At 40.7% G+C, this 21,544-nt stretch overlaps 1 protein-coding gene across 3 annotated transcripts in view; it reads left to right on the top strand.

Moving 5' to 3' along the window:
- The first annotated feature begins 3,470 nt into the window (after positions 1 to 3,470).
- SORT1 (sortilin 1) overlaps positions 3,471 to 21,544 on the top strand; it is a 66,857-nt gene continuing 48,783 nt past the window's right edge. For 2 of the 3 annotated variants that reach the window (XM_052637813.1, XM_052637814.1), the window contains exon 1: positions 3,471 to 3,787. In XM_052637813.1, the coding sequence (XP_052493773.1) occupies positions 3,479 to 3,787 (309 nt within the window). In that variant the 5' untranslated portion in view covers positions 3,471 to 3,478. The remainder of the gene's footprint in view (positions 3,788 to 21,544) is intronic. The other variant, XM_052637815.1, reaches the window with a different exon arrangement.

Consider the following 21,544-nt stretch of genomic DNA (forward strand, 5'->3'; position numbering starts at 1 on the left):
CAACTCCTTCTCACGTATAATAGATATTAATACTACTGTGAACCCATTTCAGTTCTGTAGTTTTTCTTGAGTAAATGGGTATTTTTGCTGCTTTCCTCATATGAAGAAGATGCTACTAACTGACCATCAAAAAGAACATGTTTTGAGGTCCTCCCCAAAATACTAATGGCTTGGAATAAGCCAGCTACAATGCTGCACTAGTTCTTGTGCCTTAATAGATCATTTGGAATGAGATTTTTTTTTTTTATGAAGTCAATCACTATAAAAGAAATGAATTCATGATCTTGGTTTCGCTGGCAATCAAAAGTGGATTAAATTCAGAAGTAGTTTACATTAGACTTTGAAATATACTATGAATTTTCCCTGTTAGAGCTGCCATTATATGACTGGTTGAGATTATTTAAAGAATCAATCTGTTGGAGCCTAAAAAATGGCCATGTGAAGTAGGTATCTTTACTTATAACATCATACTTAACAGGTGAAGAATCTAAGGATGTGTGACCATAGACACAAAAAACTAAGCTCTTGGGACTTGAACACAGATTTTTCTGGTTTTAAATCATCAGCTCTTAATTTTTAAAGTGCCAGGTATGAGAAGCCTAGATACCTACTGAGTAAGAGGGCAACCTCAGTGAGATTTGAGAATATACTATCCACAACATGACTAATCCATATGTGAATAATGCATAATTGATTATGTATTATTTTCATTAATATTTCTGGGAAATTTTCCTCTTGACGTAAAATTCTGATTATTTGAATATGCTGAATTCATATTAAATTCATACCTTTTTTCAGCAAAAAACGTGTCCTTACATACATTTGGAAACTGCAATGATGGGAAACATTTGAGAAAAAAGCTTCGCTTGAGACATACACACGTAAAGAAAATAGGGAACTAGAGGTATATTGTCACCAGTGTTCTGGAGACAGTTCTGGTGATATATTAAATATAGCATAATCATGAGATTAGTTTCTCTCACATTCACTTCTTAAATCCTAATAGGAAATACCATTGAAAAATCATCTCAACTAATATTTATTCAGGTTTAGCAAATATGAGTACTAAAAATATAGTAAGGTTTTAGGCATTGGAGATAGAGCTGTGGTGTAGGTATGGTCTCAGCTCCAGTAAAGCTTCTAGTAGGGAGAACTAGACAATAAATACCTATTTTAACTCAGTGTAGATTAATGCAGCAATGGACTAAACATGCTTTAGGGGGAGGTGAAGTTGTGTCTTGGAATCATATATATTATGTAGGGAAGAAAAAAATACTAAGGAATAAAGTAGCTCTCAGCTTCAGCTTACACTGTACTGGTGAAACAAAATTCATTCCCTCTGTAATCCCAATTACAGAATTATTGGAAGAGATCGACTGTAGTTTTCTGCAGAATTTTTAAATTTTTTGTGTGTCTGTTTAAATAGAAGAGACATAATATTAACAAAAACAATGGTTGTGTGATGTGTACCTGCTTTCAATTCATCTTTCTGCTTTAGGATTTATCTTGGAGAATAGTATGGTTTTAGTAATAGGATAAATTTACATATTTTAGTCTTGCAAGTAAGATCTTAGCTGTGGTATTTCACAAAGGAGATCTGACAGTGCAACTTTTGTATTTAGTGCCTGTGTCAGACGACAGTGAAATACTGAAATAATTCATTCACTCAAACACTGAGTGCCATATGCCAGGTACCATGTCCCCAGCAGCTAGTACAGTTTGAAGAAGGCAACATATTCTGTAAGCATATAATGAAAACTGAAAGCAATATATTAAGTAACTGCAGTGATATAATGTTAACTAGTGGGGTATTTAGTGGTTTCTCCAGGAGATGGCACTGTTGAGTTGGCTTTTTTCTTTTCAGACAGAAAGACAATAGACCATTCATGTATTGGCCCAAACAAAGAAATATTCCTGTATAGCCTGTCTTTTCTCTCCAGCTAATCACATGCTACTGGAACTGACTGCCTTGTGATCTACTCCCTATTTGGCATAGATTAAAAAATAATCTGTATTTAACAAATCTGACACATTGTAGTTAATGGAAAAGAACAAATTGTTCACCAGTTTTCATGGAGCTTTATCTTAGCTCAGTAGCTGAGAACTTGGAAGTCTATTCCAGTGATTTTACCTTTCAAAATTATGTTTTCACTTGTCACACCTTACTATGGTGGTTCCGGCAAAATGTAAATTTGTAAACATTAAAACAGTAAATTTTTGTTTGCAAATTAACATGACTAGAGGACTTTAATGTAACAGTTGGTTTGGGGGCACTGCACCATTCATTTTGCTCTACAGTAAATATATTATTTGGGCTTACCTGCAGTAATTGTTAAAAGTAATTTTTAGTGACTTTATTTGGGTATAATGTTTTGTATATTTTGTTTCTATTTGTTCCCTATTTTACAGAACAACCTCTGGGATTCTGAAGGGATGGAGTCAGTAAGGAGAAAACCCAGAACTGGCTTTACCTGCACTGCGTGTTTCAGAGTAAAGTTACGTTTGCAGTCTGTGCGATAAGGGCAACAGCTTAGGGATTTTGTTTTATTTATTGGAGGCAGGATGCTAAATTAGAGGGTATCGTATATTGAAAATCAAACTTGTGCTGTGCACTCACTGCAGGGTTAAAGTACTTTGAGAAAGATAAATGTGCATTTACGCAATAAGTAGGCACTGGGCAATTATATTGCACCCTTTTACCTGCCCCTAACGTCTAAGCTACTTTCTAACTCCGGGAAAACCAATGAGCAATTCCTGTTTTGGCCTAACTCCCTGCCTAAAAGGAAGGTGAGTGAGAAGAGATTTCACCAGGCTTGCGTGAGTCACGGATGTCCTGTTGTCTGTGTGCCTCACAAGACTCAGTCCACACAATTCGCATTCACTTTTGTCAGCAAGGCGGCTGCTGCAGTAGACAATGGGCGCTCCAAAGTGCGGGGGTTAAAAACCAGAAGCACCGGTTCATGAAGGAGCCCCCTTTTCCAGATAAGCGAGCTCAGAGATTCCCTGAGAAAATTTTCCAGGCGCTGCCGCAACCCAAAGGAATTTTAGGGGTGTCTCTGGGGGAGAAGAGGGGACCAACCCAGCCCCAACTTGAGGGTGCCAGAGAGAGTAGTGGGGGGTCGGGGCGCCACGGAGCGGGTGTGGGATTCTTGTGAAGGAAGCTCCTCTTAACTCTGGAAGCCCGGCCTTGGAGACGCGGGGCGAGCGGGGGATGACCTCAACCGTCTCTTGCCACGTTCCAGCCAATCAGTCCCGCATCTTGGCATCCGAATCCAGGACCCCCGAAGCCGGAGGCGACGCGAGCCAATGAGCAGAGGGCCGGGGAAGAAGGACAAGCGGCCAGCCTATGGGGGCGGAGAGGCCCGGCTCGGCGTATCCAAGGAGCGCCGGGCTCGGGCTCGGGGGTGTGGCGCGGCGCCTGCGGGGGTGGGCGGGAGCGCCCGGCTGCAGGTGTCCGCGGCGTAGGCATTCGGCGGCGATGGAGCGGCCCGGGGGAGCTGCGGTCAACCTCTCGCGCTGGCCCCACGGCCTCGGCCTTCTCCTGTTCCTCTTCCAGCTGCTGCCGCCGGCGACCCTCGGCCAGGACCGGCTGGACGCGCCGCCGCCGCCCGCTGCGCCGCTGTCGCGCTGGTCCGGCCCCGTCGGGGTAAGCTGGGGGCTGCGCGCGGCCGCGCCCGGGGGCCCGGCTCCCCGCGGCGGCCGTTGGCGCCGCAGCGCGCCCGGCGAGGACGAAGACTGCGGCGGGGTCCAGGACTTCGTTAGCAGGCTGGCTAACAACACACACCAGGTGAGCGGGCGCCAGGTCCGGCCACCTCCCGGACTGCGAGGTGCCGACCCTCGTACCCCCAGAGGCCCGCCCGCCAGGCCCGCGCAACCGGCCGCTCTTTCTCTGTCCGCGCGCCTCGCGTCCCCGAGGAGGAGACCCCGGCCGCGCGGCGCCCGTGCTCACAGGGCCGCGGCCCCGAAACTGCGGCGGCAGGAGGGCCGAGTCGGGCCGAGCGAGCGACCCTCGGTTGTCGCGGCCCTGGAAGCGGCTGTTTCGTCACAGGGAAGGCCGGCTTAGACTTTCACAGCATTCTTTTTTTTTTTTTTTTTTTTAAGTTGTCAAAATTTGTCGAGCGTTGTTGTTTTGCGTCTGTATGAATAATTAGGATCGAGTAACGCTATCCCCCACGAGAAAGCTGCAGGAGTTAATTACCTCTTAAGTGGTTGGAGAAGTTGGGGCTGCGCGGAAGCAAAGGTGTGTCTTCGTGGGGTCAGTACTTCCAGGGTCGGTCGCTGGTGTTCAGAAGTACCAAAGCAGTAATCAGGTTCCTGTGTGTGTTTTAATAGCTAAAGGAACAAGGTTATCTGTGGGATTACAGCGTGTGATCTGTCTTACGCCTTCAATTTGGTCTTCTGTCTTGCTATTGGACTCTAACCAGGATGTCTCGATAATGTTGTAACAACGGTTTTCGACGGTGAAGAAACACTGCAGAGATTCTCCTTTGAGCCAGGTCTTAGGCGAAAACTTTAGAAATTGTGGCAGTTCTGTCTCTGGGGATAAGCAGCTCAACCTTTGCACACTACTGGATTGACAGTAGTCAGTGTCCCGGCTACTTGCTCTAGTGTAACCTGGGCATCTTCCTCGTGTTTTTTCTAGAACTAACGATTTATTTGTTGCATAGTGTCTTTTCAGTTCAGTGCATTTTCTCCGTTATCTCTCTTCCTCTTTCAGAGAGAGTTGCAGTGGGGGGACAGAGGTGAGTGGCTGACTGCACTTGTCTTTGTAGAACCACATTCTGTACCAGGCCAGCTTCAGTCTCCCCTTGATCTTTCTTCCTCTGCCTGGACTAGTTAATCTCTGCAGAATTCCTTGTTCTGGGGACCCAGGGCAATTGCAACCAAAGCACAAGCAGTCAGGGAAAACTTGCTAAATACAGTCCAAACAACAGCTGTAAAAAGGTGGCCAAGCTAATGTTGACCTGTGGGACAGGGCAGAATGAGAACCGGGAAGTCTTCCTGTTTGACAAGGAAAAGAAAAAATATTATAGACTTCCATCTCACAGTGGGGAGTGGAGAAAGGCTTTACAACACCAATGCCTAATTTATAACGGGACCACTTCCTTCCTTGAGCCAGCCAGACACAACATTCTTACTCCAGACACAGCATTCTTACTCCATATTTGGATTCTTCTCTTGCTGATTGACCTACCTTTAGGACCTGCTGCTGCTCCTGGATTTATTCCTTTAGTCAGAGTCTTCCCTGGTTGGTTTGAATTGATATGTCATTTGTAATATATTGGTTTCTAAAGCAAAAGGTTGAAAAAAACTGGCTCAGGAGGTGCTTAGGCCAGATCTATCAAGAGCAGATCTGAAATCTCATTCTTTGAGGTGTATATATATATATATATATATATATATATATATTTTATTCCCCCTTTCTTTCATTTTAGTTACTCTTTCCAGTGATGTTTTGAAAAAATTTCCTTTTTAAGTCTTCTTTTCAGTGACCTTCTTTAAGAGAACTATTTGTGCATTTCTTAATCGTCTACAGTTTCTTCAGGGATCCCATCTTTTTTATAGCATGCATATGTAAGTGGAGCCACTGTTAATAATAATCACTTTAGAAACAGTTGAATAAAGCAGTTCTTAGCTGTGCACCCACCTTAACCAAGAATTGTTATGTAGTGGTCTCTTCTGCTTTGCAATTCTATAGTTTTATAAGTCATAATGAATCATCCTGAAGTTTGTTGAAGAGATCTAGTGTTGTGAGAACCTTTAGAGACAGTGTGAAATAAATGTATCAGCATGACTGAACAACTTTCTAACTTTCTATTAGAAATATTGTATACTTTGTACAACTGGGAAAGTGCCATTTAGAGTAGTTTTTCGTAAGATAACAGGGTTCAGTTCCTAAGAAGAATCAAAAGTTCCTGGTTCTCTTCTTGCGGTTCTTCTGTTCATGTCAAGCCTCCTTCATATAATCAATGTAGGTAAATATCTTCCACTGTCCAAGATGTGTTAGATATTAGAGGTGCCAAGATACAAAGAAGAGATAATTCAAACTGGAGAATGAAAAGCCTCAAAGTTTTTAGCATATCTCCTAGACCTGTTCCTGTGGCCTATTTAGCTTTGTGAGACTATGCTGGGGTTTAATCTTTAGAAAGCAAAGTAGAACTAAAGCATGAGAGTGCTTTTATATTCTTCAAGTTTTAGAAGACCTTGTGCGGTAATGACCTATATAGACTTGGTCTCTTCAGTCATGAAATCCAGCAACTAAGTGTGTGTGTGTATTTATAAATGCTTTTCTTCTTAGACTCAATAAATAACCTTCCTTTTGCCTTTAACCCCAAACTCTTTTCATGACACACTTTTAACTGATTCTTTCCTTTAAATGCTTAGAGTGTTCATGACATGTATAACCTTTGTGCAAGAGAAAAGTTGAGCAAGCCTAGAATATTTTATTAATGTTGGTTGCTAAGTTGGATTGCTTCAAAACATTCCTTCTATAAGCACCCCTTGGAGGTTAGGCCTGAAACTCTGTCTTAAAGAAACAGATGAAATGCCTTGGCCAGAGTTATGGCGGTGGCTGACATAATTTCCTTACTTCTCATTCCTGAGTTCAGAGCATTTGACAGTTTCTTTAAAACTTTTAACACTTAGGATTAATAAAGCCAGGAACTGTGGTTCATTCTCTGTCCTTCTGTTCCTATCATTAACTGTTTCTTTACATGTAACTTCACAACTTCTACCCCAACATCAAAGCGTCTGGTTTCTTAAATAAAACAGGCCCTGTAGTGAGGCCCTGTTGTATGGGGTGTCAGTTCTGAGAAGAATGTGTGTGTTTGTTTGCTGGCGCTGGCAGGACTGAGTCCAGGCTGACAGGACTGAATGTGCCTGTTGGAGGCTTTACGGAGCGACTGCTCATAGCCTGTTGTGGATCTTTGTCATACCCAGAAGTCTGAAGGTCAGTGCCTTTAACTGCCCTGAAACTTTCTAACTGCCTCTTTTATTGCAGTACCCAGCGTCTCTTTATACTACCTCCCCCAGCACTCCCACCTTCACCCTCTAGTTAATCTTCTCTTGAGCCCTGTTTCATCCATTCGTTTTGAGGTGAAGGAACAGGAATTCTCTAGGCTCTCCTTCCTGGTCCTGATTGAGCAGAATGAGCAAAATCCTGTTGAGGACTCTGCATCCATACAGTATATCCATGAGACCTGTAACCCTTAGGAGATGTTCAAATGACTTCTGTGTCAGGGATTTCAGTTAGCAGTATCAGCCAAGTTGATGAAGTATACTTATCTGGGGAGGAGTTAGTTATCATCTGAGGTTTGATTAAGGTGAGGGTAGAGAGCTAGCCACATAGAATAAATGGCTCAAAGGGGATACAGGGTAACAATTAGGTAAGTTCTCTGCTGACTCAAATGTTTGGCTTTGCTCATAGTGATTTTTAATTAGAAAATTAAAAACACTGGTCAGTTTCTACTGGCAATTTTCTTTTTGTACTGGTGATAATAATAGGCTCCTCATCCTGCTGTTTGGATCTGATATTTTGTGTTAGGTTCACAGAAGCAGTTAACAGCCTCTTTTGCACTCTGCTGATTTCAAATCAACTCTCGCCAGTAAATGTTGGGTTCTCAGTAAGTGGCTACAGAGACCGTGCCCCACGACTTTTCCCTAGTTGGCCTGTTACTCTCTTGTGATCCTCAAAGAAAGGGCAGTGCTTAATGCTGAGTTGCAGTGGTCAGATCAGGGGAGTCACATTTCCTCTTCCTACTCCTCAAAGTTCTCTCTTCTCAGAAAGTGGACTGTGCCTTGACACTGGAGAAATGAAGTACAGATGTTTTATACAATTAGAAGCTAAGTTAGACCAGAAGTTAAGATAGACCAGATATCAGATTTGACATGTAACTAAAAATACAGCTGTTTTAGCAAAAGGCTGTGTGTCAGTGGCTCAAAAAATATTATAAAACAGATACTGCATTTGTAAATTTCTAAAAAAAAATTTTTTTTTTTAATTATCTCTTAATCTTTTTCTAACCAATGTTTCTGTTGTATCTTATACTCCTTTTTAAACAGTTGGTGAAAAGCTTGTTCTTCCCACTGTCTTCATGGCCTCACTGATCTGTGTGTAGGTGGTTCTGAGGAGAAATGGGGCTTGAGGGACAAATTGGTCAATTTCAGTCTGTTCTAGGCAGGTCTTTTTGGTGTTTTTTTTTCCTTGACACTGTAATGGTGACTACAGTCAAGGCTGTGTTAATAGTATGTGGCTTTGAGCTAGCTGGGTTGGATGAATCTTCATGATAGAGTCTTCATACTTGTAGAGGCTGTTAGGTGAATGCTGGACATATGAGGGTGTTTTGGTTGTTTTTTCTTTCTTTTTTTATTTTTTTTTTTTTAAGATTGGAGCTATTTTCCCTTCTCTGTTCTCAACCCCAGTCTCAGGAAACCATAGCAAAGACAGAAGCTTCCATTCAGAGCCCGTGGTGTTTTGCTGAGAAAGTTTTCTATGAATGTAATTTATTTTCTGTTTTGCATTTCAATATCTGGCCCTTAACTTCTCACATGAGAAGGTTTGGACCAGATTGAAAATGTCTAATAAATTCTGTGATTCATATAGAAGAGGAGGCTAGAGGTTGTGATCACAAATGTTTATTGGCTGATTCCAAGTTTAGAAGCAAATTGTGGCTATTCTGCTTCCCAGTTGAACTTGAACATGGCCTGGATTTCACATCTGGGGTAATTTGTTACTACTTCCAGAGCTTGCTTCAGTGAAATAGGAGTGTTCTTAAAGATAAGGGGCATATTTTTGTCCATATATTTATGAGAAATTTAACTCTTATTTGGGCAAAAATACTTTATTGTTCCTTGTTGATTGGAAAAAATCTAATGTTAATCAAAGCTACTAGCTTGGATAGTCCAAAAGAAAACCAAATAGATACCTAACAGTAAATTTGTTTTCCTTTTCCTTCCCTATAATACTCTGCCAAAAATGAGGCTTTTTTTTTTTTCTTTTTGTCATGGCTGCTTGTGTGTTTGAAAAGAGATGGTCAGCCTCCCATAAATATACTCGGCCCTGTGCTAGTTAGAAACTTAATGTGATTAATTGTCTTGATTTAGATTTAGATTTCTTCTTCATTAGAAGAAAATGTATATTTTTTTCCTTCTAGGGCTTATGTATTTCTCATGTTTGCTTTTGTTAAGAGTTTTGCTCTTTTTACCTGAATGTTCTAAAAAACTAAGTGCTGATGTTATAGTTGAACCTATTTGCAAATCTAGTTCAACAGTAAGATCACCCTGAAGTACCAAGAGAAATTGAACTGGGAAGGAAATTTTTAACTGACTTTAGTACTTCTCAGATAATTCAGATCAAATGTTTATCTGGTACCTGCTCTTTGTCAAAGGGATTCCTGTCATAAGCATGTTATATACAAAATTCAAAAAAGAAATCTTAATACCCAGACTTCCCTCGTGGTTCAGACAGTAAAGAATTCGCCTGCAATGTGGGAGACCTGGGTTCAGTCCCTGAGTCGGGAAGATCCCCTGGAGGAGGGCATGGCAACCCACTCCAGTATTCTTGCCTGGAGAATGAATCCCCATGGACAGAGGAGCCTGGAAGGCTACAGTCCATGGGGTCACAGTCAGACACGACTAAGTGACTAAGTATAATACTGGATTTGAATCCTGACTCTGCTGTTTCATAGCTGTATTGTATGATTATAATCACTTCTCTGACCTTTATAGTTTTGTTGTTGTTTGTTTCTTTTTACTAGAGAGTCAGGATTATTTGGAGAGTCAAATGAGAAGTTTTATCAAAATATTTGTTAAAAGTAAAGTGTTACGTAGGCATCCTTCACTTAAACACTTTTGGAGTTCTGGCCTGTGCAAAAGAAAAGTTAAACATTAAAAAAATCTGTATTGTTGTCATCTTAAGGATTTAACTGTTGGGTGATGGTTTGCTGAGAGTCTGAAAGAATTTTAGAAGAAGGCATGATGACTGCAATGCAGTAGTCTGGAAAGGGCTCATGGATGAAGAGAGAATCAAGGTGTGGAGGGAATTCTTAGGGAGACCTGTAAAGGCTTGAAGATAGGGAAGTCCATGATACGCTCAAGGGATGATCAGCAGAGACTTTCTGCTGGGAAGAAGTAGTTGATGAGTATGAATAAGGTTTCCAGAAAAAACTAGTTAAAAAGATAGCTCATTGTAGGGGAAAGGAAAGAGACAGGAAGTACGGGGAGGGAATCTGCTAATGGTACTTACTGGGTAAAGTGTTTTAACAGTTAGTGGTTGACCGGAGGCTAGAGCTAGATAAACCAGAGGTGGAAATGGAGAGCCAAGAAGAGTTATCCTTTCAGAGACTGACCATTCTGTGTGATCTTGGAAGAGTATGTCCAGCCTGGAGCAGGACAGAGGGCAAGGCAGATCATCTTTTGTCCTTGAAGTGCTCAAGGTTTCAAGGAACACTCCAGGACTCCTGGACCTTATTGAAGGGGGAAGTGAGCTCAGGGATGAGACGTTCAGGAGCTAGAAGACAATGAAGCCTGTGAACAGATTTTTCTGAACATCTGTCAACAAGGATAAAATTGAACTCTTGCTGATAATGTGCTTAACAGTTTGAATCATAGATTGTTAGGCTGATTAGCTGGTCAACTCTCTTACCAACGAAGCTAAATAACTTGCTTACAGGCCAAGAGCTGGGTGTAGAACATGTATGTCCTGTGGCACTGCATTGGAAGGTTGCATAGAGATATTTTAAGTCAATTCATTTGCTTTAGAGGTAAGGCAAGATTATAGACCCTAGCTGTAAGTCATGTAGTTGTGAATTCCTCTGTGCTCCTTAAGGTCATAGTTCCCTCAACAGAGCTCAATTAGCCTTTCTAAGCCTCAAGTCCCCATCACGTAAAATAGGAGTATTATCATAAGACTTTGAAGAGAAAACATTTTGAAAACCTTGAATCCTACCATATATGTAGGATTTATGTCATTTCTTAGTAGGCCTGTTAATCTGTTTCTGTGTCCATAGAGCCCAATTGTCAGCCAAATGATGCTGGTAAATACCAGCTCCCGAGGAACATGTGCATAAAAGGAGACAGATGCTGCAAAAATGTATTTGGTTTCATCACTTGGCAGGGTTGAGTGACAGCCTTGGGCGGGGGTGGCAAGAATGAGAGTGAGTCAAGATTGGCAGAAGTGTAAGAAGCATATGTGTTCTTTTTTGTTTTAACCTTCATGATTACAGCAAAATTTAACTTGTTAATATGAGTGATACTAACAAGTAATATTAATTTGAACCCTTTTAGGAGGTGATTAGGAAGGAATGTGACCTCAGGTTAGACCTGGATTCAAAGTTTAGTGGTGACCAGGGACAGATGAATCTTAATGAACCTTAGTTTTTTCATCTATAAAATGGATATACTAATACCTACCTCCTTAAGGTCCTTGTGAAGAATAAATACCTACCTCTTAAGATTCTTGTGAAGATTATTAGGATTTGGTGTGTATTCATCCTTTATTAAAGGTATTTTGTGATGATTATCCTCACACAGCTTCTAGTGGATTACTAGTTAGATGCTCAGATATTTGTCTATGCACTTAAAAATTTTTTTCATAGCTGAAATATTCCAAGAGAATGAGTATGGTTACTCACAAGAACCAAATCTGGATTAAGGAGTACGTTCTACTTATGTTCTTGGACTTGGAGTTAAAAAAAAACAACTGGATCTGATGAGGGAGAGACTGTCTATCCAAAGTGTCTGTTTTTTAAATTTTATTTATTTTTAATTGGAGGATAATTGCTTTACAGTGTTGTTTTGGCTTCTGCCACACACCAGCATGAATCAGCCATAGGTGTAAAACTGCATAATAAACCTAAAGCTTGGGGCTTCCCTGGTGGCTCAGTGGTAAAAAATCTGCCTGCCTGCCAATGCAGGAAACATGGGTTCAATCTCTGGTCCAGAAAGATCCCATATGCCTCAGAGCAGCTAAGTCCGTGTGCCTCAGCTGTTGAACCTGTCCTCTAGAGCCTGGGAGCCACAACTGCTGAGCCCAGGGGTCACAGTTACTGAAGCCCGCGTGCCCTAGAGGCTGCGCTCTGCAATAGGAGAAGCCACCACATTGAAAAGCCGTGCACCACAAGCAGAGTAGTCCCTGCTGCCACTAGAGGAAGCCCATACAGCAACGAAGACCCACACAGCAAAAATAAATGCTTTTAAAAGCCTAAAGCTTAATGAAGGAGAAGAGAAATATTATTGAATGATTTTTTATTATGTGCATGTCTCTTTAAAGTAGCGTTGCACCACTTCCTGGCCTACATTAACTCTCTGCTCTAGTTGAAGTTGCCTTCTCACCAGTCGCTTTAGCTTGCCGAGTGCTCTGTTGCTTCTTTGTTCTCATGGCGTTCCTCCTCTCTGCCTTTCTAGCTCTGCTTGGTGTTTTCTGTTCTCTCCTATGGCACTTAACAGCGCTTTGTAACCGAGCACTTTACTATAGCATTCAATTTCATTTATCCCATGGTATTCTCCAGATTATAGACTTCTTAAAGACAGTACAAGCATGCCCCTTAACTCTTTGCCTCACACAGTGCTAGAGAAAGAGTAGTCAGCAAATGCTTAGTCTGGAATCAGACAGACGCTTGCATTCTTGCTCTGTCCATTTCCACGCTCATCTGGCTCATCCAGGTATGTAACTTTGTCAGGTATGTAACTTTGGGCAAATTACTTAGCCTCTCTGATCTTCCTTCATCTATAAAGTAGCAGTGATGCTTTATAGATCATGAGTGCTCAATAAAGGTCAATATTATTATTATTCTTTAATTCAACCGCTTTTTATTGAGCACCTGCCACATGTTAGGCCTTGTACTGGGTCCTGGGAACTGATACAGAACACAACAGACAAGATCCCTGCCTTTATGGACCAGCAGACAAAATAGACATTAAACAAGTATGTAGTTATAAATACAGTAAGTACCAAGAAGGAAAAAAGCAACTGATAGAGCTCCTGACAAATTATTTAAGCTGGTGCTTAAAGACGAATAGAATTTTTCCTGTAGGAGTGTCCCAGGCAGAGAGAACAACATGTTCACAGATGTGGGGCTAAAAAGAGCATAATGCCTCCAAAAGTCTGGAGGAAGGCCCGTGTGACTGTCGCAGAGAGAGTCAGGGGCTGGCCTCCACACCCTGTCAGGAGCCGTAAGCTTCTATGATTCAGCTAGCTGGCAACTGGTGCAGACCCTTTCATCACTTTCTTTTCTTTGAAATCAGACTAAGATGTAGTAATTAAATCCTAAGAGTTTTGAAATTTAACTGATTTTATTAGGCATGAATAGAAATGAATTATCCCATGAAAATGAATTTTTCAATAACTATGCCTACCCTTTTAAGTGCCAAAGTTTTTGTTGTTTGTTTTTTAATGGATATCTTTCTAAAATACTTCTCTGCCTCCTTAGTCAACAGTAGGATCTTGGATCATTAAGGAGATTAAATTATGCTGTACCACGACTCACATTATTTTAACGTGGTGTGGCATTAATACCCTCAAGGTCTGTTGAGATTTGCGGGGCTATTTTCACCCATTTCGAATGGCCCAGAGTTATAAGCTTAGTGAAATGGTTTGCCTTGCTGAAGTTTACTCTTTTTTTTCCTGTAAAAATGATAGTCCCCTTTCAAGATCTTGTTCCTTCTCACTGCTGTTCCTGTCTCTAGAAGCACTGTCCCCCAAATTTAACTTCTATAAACTAAAAATTTTTACTTAGCTTAATTTTACTTCTGTAAACTAAGAAAACAGATTACTAATTTTAGACAGTCTAACAGGTTTAGCAAGCTGATTTAGTGTGATGGTCTGCAGGCTTCTCTTAGTGGCCAAGTCCTTAGGTTTTTATTGCATGGACAGGGGCGTCAGAGATCTCGTTCCCTTGCTTCCTTTCACTGAGTGCCCAGGTTGTTGAGTTTTCTAGATACGGGATTATTGTTGCCCTTTCTTGTTGACACTAGACTATTGTGGAACAAGGAGCTGATTTTTTTTTTTCCCAAACGAAGACAGAGCAGTGGAAAAGCAAACTGAGTTGTGAAATAGTCGACGAGTCATAGAATATTAATGCTTACAAGAATTAGAAATGTTGTTGTTCCAGCTTCGTCACCTTGGTGGTGAAGTTAGGTTGCACTGCTCAGATTCACAGAGGTATTGGCAGAGCCAGAAATAAAATTCCAGTTGACCAGGTATTAAGTCAGTCTTTCTCTGTATCATCCGGCCTCACAGGAAACTGAATAATTGAATAGGTTTGCAAGCTTGTATGCTGTTTTATGTTTAGCTCTTTTATTTCTAAGGATAGTCTCCAGGAGAACTGGAACATTTGTGATCTTATTTTTGGCTCATGTTGTGTGATCCTAGCAGTGCCTTGTTTAATAGAACTGTATTCTGTTAAGGTTTTCTTCCTGCCCGCAGGAGCTTTGCCTGGGTTTGTCCCAGACCTCTCTTACACATCACTATGTCCTGTCTATCCCTGTGTTTCCTGGTTGGGTTTGGAAGCTTGAACCGTCAACTCTCAGCCTTTATGGAGTCACCAGTGCCTTGTTACTTCATTTGATTTTCATTATTCCAGTGAGCGAAGGAGCATAATACAGTTTTATTCCTGAGGAATTATAATAGATTCCCAAGAGAGAAAATGAGTTGTGCCTACTTTCCCAACCAGCTAGTTACTAGACCAGGTTTTAACACTCTTTTGCAGTTTTATTTTCAGTGACAGGTTGTCTTCTGTAGGTTGAATATCTTGCATGTTCAGTCTTCATTTTTAGACTTCTGTTAAGTGTGTTCACAGAGTACAAACTTCACGAGCACAGTATGTGTTTTATCACTGCTGTGTCCCCAGTGCCCGAAAGAGGGTCTGGCACGTGGTAGGCAAGCAGATTTTTTGTGGAAGGAAGGCATGTGTGTGAAGGGTGACATCATTCACTCCCTGTTTATTTGCCAGAGAGGCCGTTCCTGATGGCCAGACAGTCGGGTCGTCTGCAAGTGGCTTTTAAACCAGATTCCTCCATGTGAAACCGACCCAGGCTCAGTTGTGTTGGTGTGAGTTCTTTCAGTATTTTACTTTCGATCGGGTATATAACTAAAGATAGACAGAGATTTCTCATTACCAATATTTTTTTTCCCAAGCTACAGTGACTCTTGGGACCAACTGTGAGTTCTCCTAGCCATAGCAACAGTAATTTAATTAGGCTTCTAGTTTAATTAGATGTGAAGACAGAGTTATTTCTGTGAAGAATGTTGTGTTTTGTGGCCTTTCTTTTTTTCCAGATGAAACTGAAAAAATATATATTTTTAAAATTTTAGTCACTCAGTCTTGTCCGACTCTTTGCCATCCCATGGACTGTAGCCCGCCAGGCTCCTCTGTCCATGGGGATTCTCCAGGCAAGAGTACTGGAATGGGTTGCCATGCCCTCCTCCAGGGGATCTCCCCAACCCAGGGATTGAACCCAGATCTCCTGTATTGCAGGCAGATTCTTTACCACTGAGCCACCAGGGAAGACCAATATGGAACTAGGGATGAGCCAGATGAGCATGGAAACGGACATTTGTGTTCATTCATGGTCTCTTAAGTGTGTGAACCTCAGGCTTTTAAATGGTGGGCGTTAAATGTCTGGATGAGTCTTGCATTATCCACTGTCAAGGCGAATGTATTTCAGAAAGCTGTCACCTACTTTGTAACATAATGAGTCCCTGGAAGCCAACTTGGTTGTAAATGCCCATCAGTGACTCCCTTCTACCCAGAGCGCCCCTGCTGGGGTCAGTATATGGCTATCAGTGCCACCTGGGACACTGAACATCACAGTCCTTTCAACAGATGATGAAGTGGAGAGTAATCCAGTCACTCGGCAAAAACTATAAGGAAGAAACATCACCATAAATTCTACCAATAAAAGATGCTTTCTGTTAATATTTAGAAGAATTTGTTTTTAACCATAAACACACAATTTTACCTATTCTGTAAATCTGCTTTTTACTCAACATGTTTTGAACCTTTCAAAGTCAGTAAATACCTGAACATTTTCAGTGACACCTGGTATATTGTTTTATTGCCTGAGATAACTTACTTAACAAAGCGTCAGTTTGTCATCTAGAATATACAGATAAAGTAATATGGGGTTGTTACGTGGATTAAATGATAATGTGTGTAAGGCGTTGAACACAGTAGATGGCCTGCAGGATTTAGTGAACGTGCAGGTGTGTAACGTCCCCTGTGAAGATGTGTAATTAGCCCGATGATAAATTCCTGAGTGGGGTTGCTTGAGTCATGTGGTTGGGACATTTTCAGTTGATTCACATCACCAAATAGCTCTCCAGAAAAGTTAACAGCCATTTGTATACTCCACTCCCACCCACAGTATACACAGGCGCTCTGGTCTCCACCTCTCCCTGGATGCCTATTGTCAAGCTTTTCCAAAAGGGGGAAAATGTTATCGCATTCTTCTTCTTTGATTACTAGTGAGATTGAATAACTTTTCAAAGGTTATTGGTCATTTCTGTGTCCGTTTGTGAATTGCGTGCTTGTGTCTTTTACCTATTTTCTGTTGAGGCCTTTGTCTTTTTCTTATTGACCTGAACACTTTGTATATTAACCCTTTGTTGTGTTGCAGATAGTTTTTCCAGTTTTGTTTCAACTTTATGTCCAGTATTTTGCTATTAATTTCTTATATAGTCAAAGTAATTGATATATTAAGGGTTCTGGCTTTTGCATCATTTTTGAAATGGCCTTCTCATTCTAAGTTTGTAAAAATATTCACTCACACTTCTAGGGTTTTTGTGGCTTAACTTTTTGTGTTTCAATCTTTGGTCTATGTGGAATTTAGTTTGGAGTGGAGGAGTGGTAGGAAGGAAGTTAGGAATCCAGCTTTTTATTTTTTCCGAATAGCTAGCTTTACCAACTCTCTTTTACCAGTGATTTGAAATGCCTGCTTTATCATACATTAAAAGAAACTTTGTCTCGTCTTGACCTTTGTTTTGTTCTATTGATCTGTCTTGTCTATTCCTGTGCCAGTAACTGTGCTATGGGATTAACAGATCTCTCACTGGATGTGGCCAAGTTTCACGCTCATCTGCTCCTGATTGGATCAAGCTGACATTTTACATAACTAGTCTTAAATTTCTTGGTTTCTGAGCTTTCTGTGATAGGGTATGATTATGTAATCTGAGCTATATTTACTCTGTGGTCCCTCTGGATGCTGGCTTTGGATCACTAATCACACAAACAGCATGTTTACGTGGTTTCCCTTAATTCTGACTTGCTTCTAGAGCCTACATTTGGCTGGCTGTTTAGCAATATGTAGTGGCCAGATCGTGTTGTCTTTCTGCTAAATAATCTACCTCTTAGGCATACTACACTGGGGCAACACAACTATTGTTCGTCAGAAATAAAACAGGCCTCAGCTCTGCCACCTTTTCCATATCAGTTGTCATGTATACAGCTAATACATAACATCTCTTTTTGTAACAGTGCTTGAGGCAGATTCTCTACCTGCTGTTGGCTGGACCCCTCAACTCCTACATGTTTTTGGATATTTATTATTTTCATTTTGTAGGATGTTCATTGGAAATACTGTGTCAGAGGTTTGGGGTTTTCTGTTCCTGAAGGGCTTATTCTGCCTTGTGGTTCTTTCTATCCACAGAACTTTGTCCTCTGCTCTTATTTCTCTTATTCATGTTACTTTGCCTTGATTAGAGCAGTTGAACCATAACTTACTAGTTGATTATGTTCTGCTATATATACCGTTGGAAAGCTTCCTTGTGTGAGTAAGTGATCCTGTGGCGTCATGTCAGTTTTCTTTGGGTATTTCAAGAAGTGATTTTCTTTTCACACACATTTCATTTTCTGTGTTTTCATTATCCTTCCATTCCCATCGTAACTGTGTTTATCCTGATCTTGAAGTTCTTATTTAACAAGTACTTGATATACTGTATACTCAGAACTTTACTAGTTGGTGAAATTAATATAATTTGTTTTATCAGTGTTACCCTTTGAATTTTTTCAAAATACTTGCCTATATCTTCGTGTTTGTTCTCCCTGCACAACCCCCTCTGCCATATCCACTATTATTTATATCTGTTCCCACCTCCGTAAGCCCTGTTTAAATCTCAGTGGACAGACTTTTATTTCTTCATAGTCAAATATTTGAGTTTCTCTTCTGTATAGTCAACTCCTGGCCATTGCCGCTAAACACTTTGATGTGTTTGGGGGAACTTCACCAATTTTTGACTATATGGAGTTGATGGGAACTACAGTGGAAGGAGAGGAATAAGATCACTATTGTACATGTGAACACTCAAGAATACACACTAGTGTTTAATAATGTTTTGGCTGCAGTAAGGGCATGGGAAGAAACCCTATTTAGCCATTATTTACTGAAATGGTGGAAACCACATTAGAGGGGGCGGGGGTTACACACAGGTCAATTTTGGTAGCAAGGGTTTGTAAATAGACTTTTATGGAGTTATTCATGGAATTCTTAATATCTTGTAAGATCTTGTGCTAGGCCTGATGGGTAATACTAGATCATACTATTTACCATCTAAGAAGTCCCAGCATAATTTGAGAGTACAAGCAACAGTACTTGGAGAGTACTGTACAATTTACAGTACAAGCAGCATCCGTAAGCACTGTGGAAAGTAATACCTAAGAAGAGATCATTCAAGCTCTGATAACTAGAAACTAGAATGGTTGGTTTTACATGGAAAAATGGGGTTTCAGCTGTCTTTCAGATCTTTTGCACTGGTGTAGTCCCTCTCTTGTGGCTGTCAAAAACAAACACCCACAATATGGGCTGAAGCCACTATGAAAACAGTATGGAGGTTCCTCAGAAAACTAAAAATGGAATTGTCATATGATCCAGCATTCCCACTCCTGGGCATATACCAGACAGAACTCTGATTTGAAAAGATTCATGCACCCCTCTGTTCATAAGCAGCACTATTTACAATAGCCAAGGCATGAAAGCAGCCTAGATGCCCATCAGCAGATGTATGGATAAAGAAAACGCCTGTGTGCAGTGGAACACTGTGTATATGTGTGTGCTTAGTCACTCAGCTGTGTCTGGCTCTTTGCAACCCTATGGACTGTAGCCTGCCAGACTCCTCTGTCCATGGGATATTCCAGGCAAGAATACTGGAGTGTGTTGCCATTTCCTCTTCCAAGGGATCTTCCTGACCGAGGGATCGAACCTTCCTGACCGAGGGATTGGCAGGCAGATGCTTCACCACTGTGGCACCTAGGAGGCCCTAGTGGAATATTACTTACCATTAAAAAGAATGAAGTAATGTCATTTGCAATAACATGGATGGATCTAGAGATTATCGTACTAAGAGGAGGTAGTCAGAAAGAGAAAGACAAATACCGTGATATCAATTACATGTGAAATCTAAAATGGGACACAAATGAATATATCTACAAAACAAAAACACACTCACAGATATGGAAAACTGACATGTGGTTGCCAAGGGACTGCAGGGGAGGGAGACTGGAAGTTTGAGATTAGCAAATGCAAACTGTTGTAGAAGAATGGATAGCAACAAGATTCTGCTTTGTATAGCACAGGGAACTGTATTCAATATCCTGTGGATAAACCATTATGGAAAAGAATGTATACATGTTTAACTGAGTCACTTTGATGTACAGCAGAAATTAAACTCAACCTTGTGAATCAACTGTACTTCAATAAAATAAACTTAAAAAAAAAATCCTGCCATATAATGCTGAGGAGCATTGGAAAACAGAACAGAACCCTTCTTTAAAACCTGACCTTTTAAAAGGTATTCTCACTGGGTATAGATTTCTGTCTTTACAGTTTTTCCCCAGTTCTTTAAAGATTTTGATACACTGATTTGCATTGTTTCTGAAGAGAGATCTTCTATGATTCTTTATTCTTCGGTATGTAATATCATTTTTTCTTCTGGACACTTGTAAGAGTTTTATCTATCACCAATTTTAAACAATTTGAACATGATTTGCCCTGATATAGTTTTCACTGTGTTTCTTAAGCTTGGGGTTTGTGAGGTTCTTGGATCTCTGGGTTTATATTTTTCATTAAATTTGGGGAAACTTTGGTTATAATTTCTTCAATTTTTTTCTGTCCCACCCTCCACATCTTCTAGACTTCAGTTATGTGTGTGTGTGTGTGTGTGCATGTGTGTGTGTGTGTGTGTATTAATTCGTTTATGTATAGTTGCTTGAAGTTCTTTAGCTCAGTGATTCTCTGTTAATATTTATATTTTTGGCCTTTTTTTTTTTGCTGTGTTTCTCTTTGGATAGTTTCCTCTAGGTATGGCTTCCAGTTTATTAATCTTCTCTTCTACAATGTCTATTTCCTGTTAATCCTTTTCATTGTAATTTTCATCTAGGATGTATAATTCTCATCTCTAGAAGTGCAATTTGAATTTTTTAAAATACTCTTCCATATCTTTAATGCTCATCTTTGCTCAGTCTATTCTCTTAACTTCTTGAGTGAACATCTGGAGTAGTATTATAACTTTTAATGTCCTTAATGTTATTATTTGTGTTATTTCTGGGTCAGTTTGGTTGATTTTTCTCCTCATTATAGGTCCTGCTTTCTTCTTTGCATGTCTGGATTTTTCTATTGTTGTTGACTGTTGGACATGGTGAATTTTACCTGCTTGAGTGCTATATATTTTAATATTCCTATAAATATCCTTAACTTTGTTCAGGGTCATGGTTAGGTTACTTGACAATAGTTTGATCCTTTTCGGTCTTGTTTTTAAGTTTTTTAGGCAAGACTAGAATAGTGTTTAGGGTTATTTTTTCTTCATTACCAAGGTAAAACTTTTCTGAGTATTCTGTCCAGTTCCTTGTGAAATATGAGGTTTTCTGTATGGTTGCTGGAAACAGGAATTGTTTCTGGTCCTGAGTAAGGCCCTGATATTGTTGCCTGCAGCTTTTACCCTGGCCTCTGGTAGATTCCTAGCATTCATGTGATGATTAGTACTCAGATGAAAACTTGGCAGGGTGGTTAGGGAGCCCTCATCTGCAGATCTCCACTGTTCTCATTCTGTACAGCCCTCTCCTCTGTCACACACTTCACTGTGAACTCCAGCCTCTTTGGCCTCCCCAGACTGTCAGCTCATCTCTTCAAGGGAGAAAGACCTCTGGACTCTGCCTGTCTCCCCTTCCCTGTACCATGGCCTGAAAATTATTTCAGGACAGTACACCAGGGCAGATGTAGGCCATCATCTGCTGCTCCCTCTCAGGGATCTGCTGCTCCCTCTCAGGGATCATTGTCCTTCATTGCCGAACGTCCAGTGTCTTGAAAATTACTGTTTTATGTATTCTGTGTTGGTTTTTATTTTATTTTTAGTTGTTTCAGGTGGAAGGTAAATCTGATCCATGTTACTCCATCTTGGCTGGAAACAGAAGTCCTCTCAGAATAGAACTTTGACATTGCATACTCATTTCTGTCTTGAGGAAGTTAAGTGGATCTGGCCTTATCTTTTCACTCCATTATCCTCCCTTTCAGAGCTCTGAGTCCTTCTAAGAAATGAATTTAATCTTCATTGTCTTCC

The sequence above is a fragment of the Budorcas taxicolor genome, chromosome 3 (genome assembly GCF_023091745.1).
Source record: "Budorcas taxicolor isolate Tak-1 chromosome 3, Takin1.1, whole genome shotgun sequence".
Lineage (NCBI taxonomy): Eukaryota > Metazoa > Chordata > Mammalia > Artiodactyla > Bovidae > Budorcas > Budorcas taxicolor.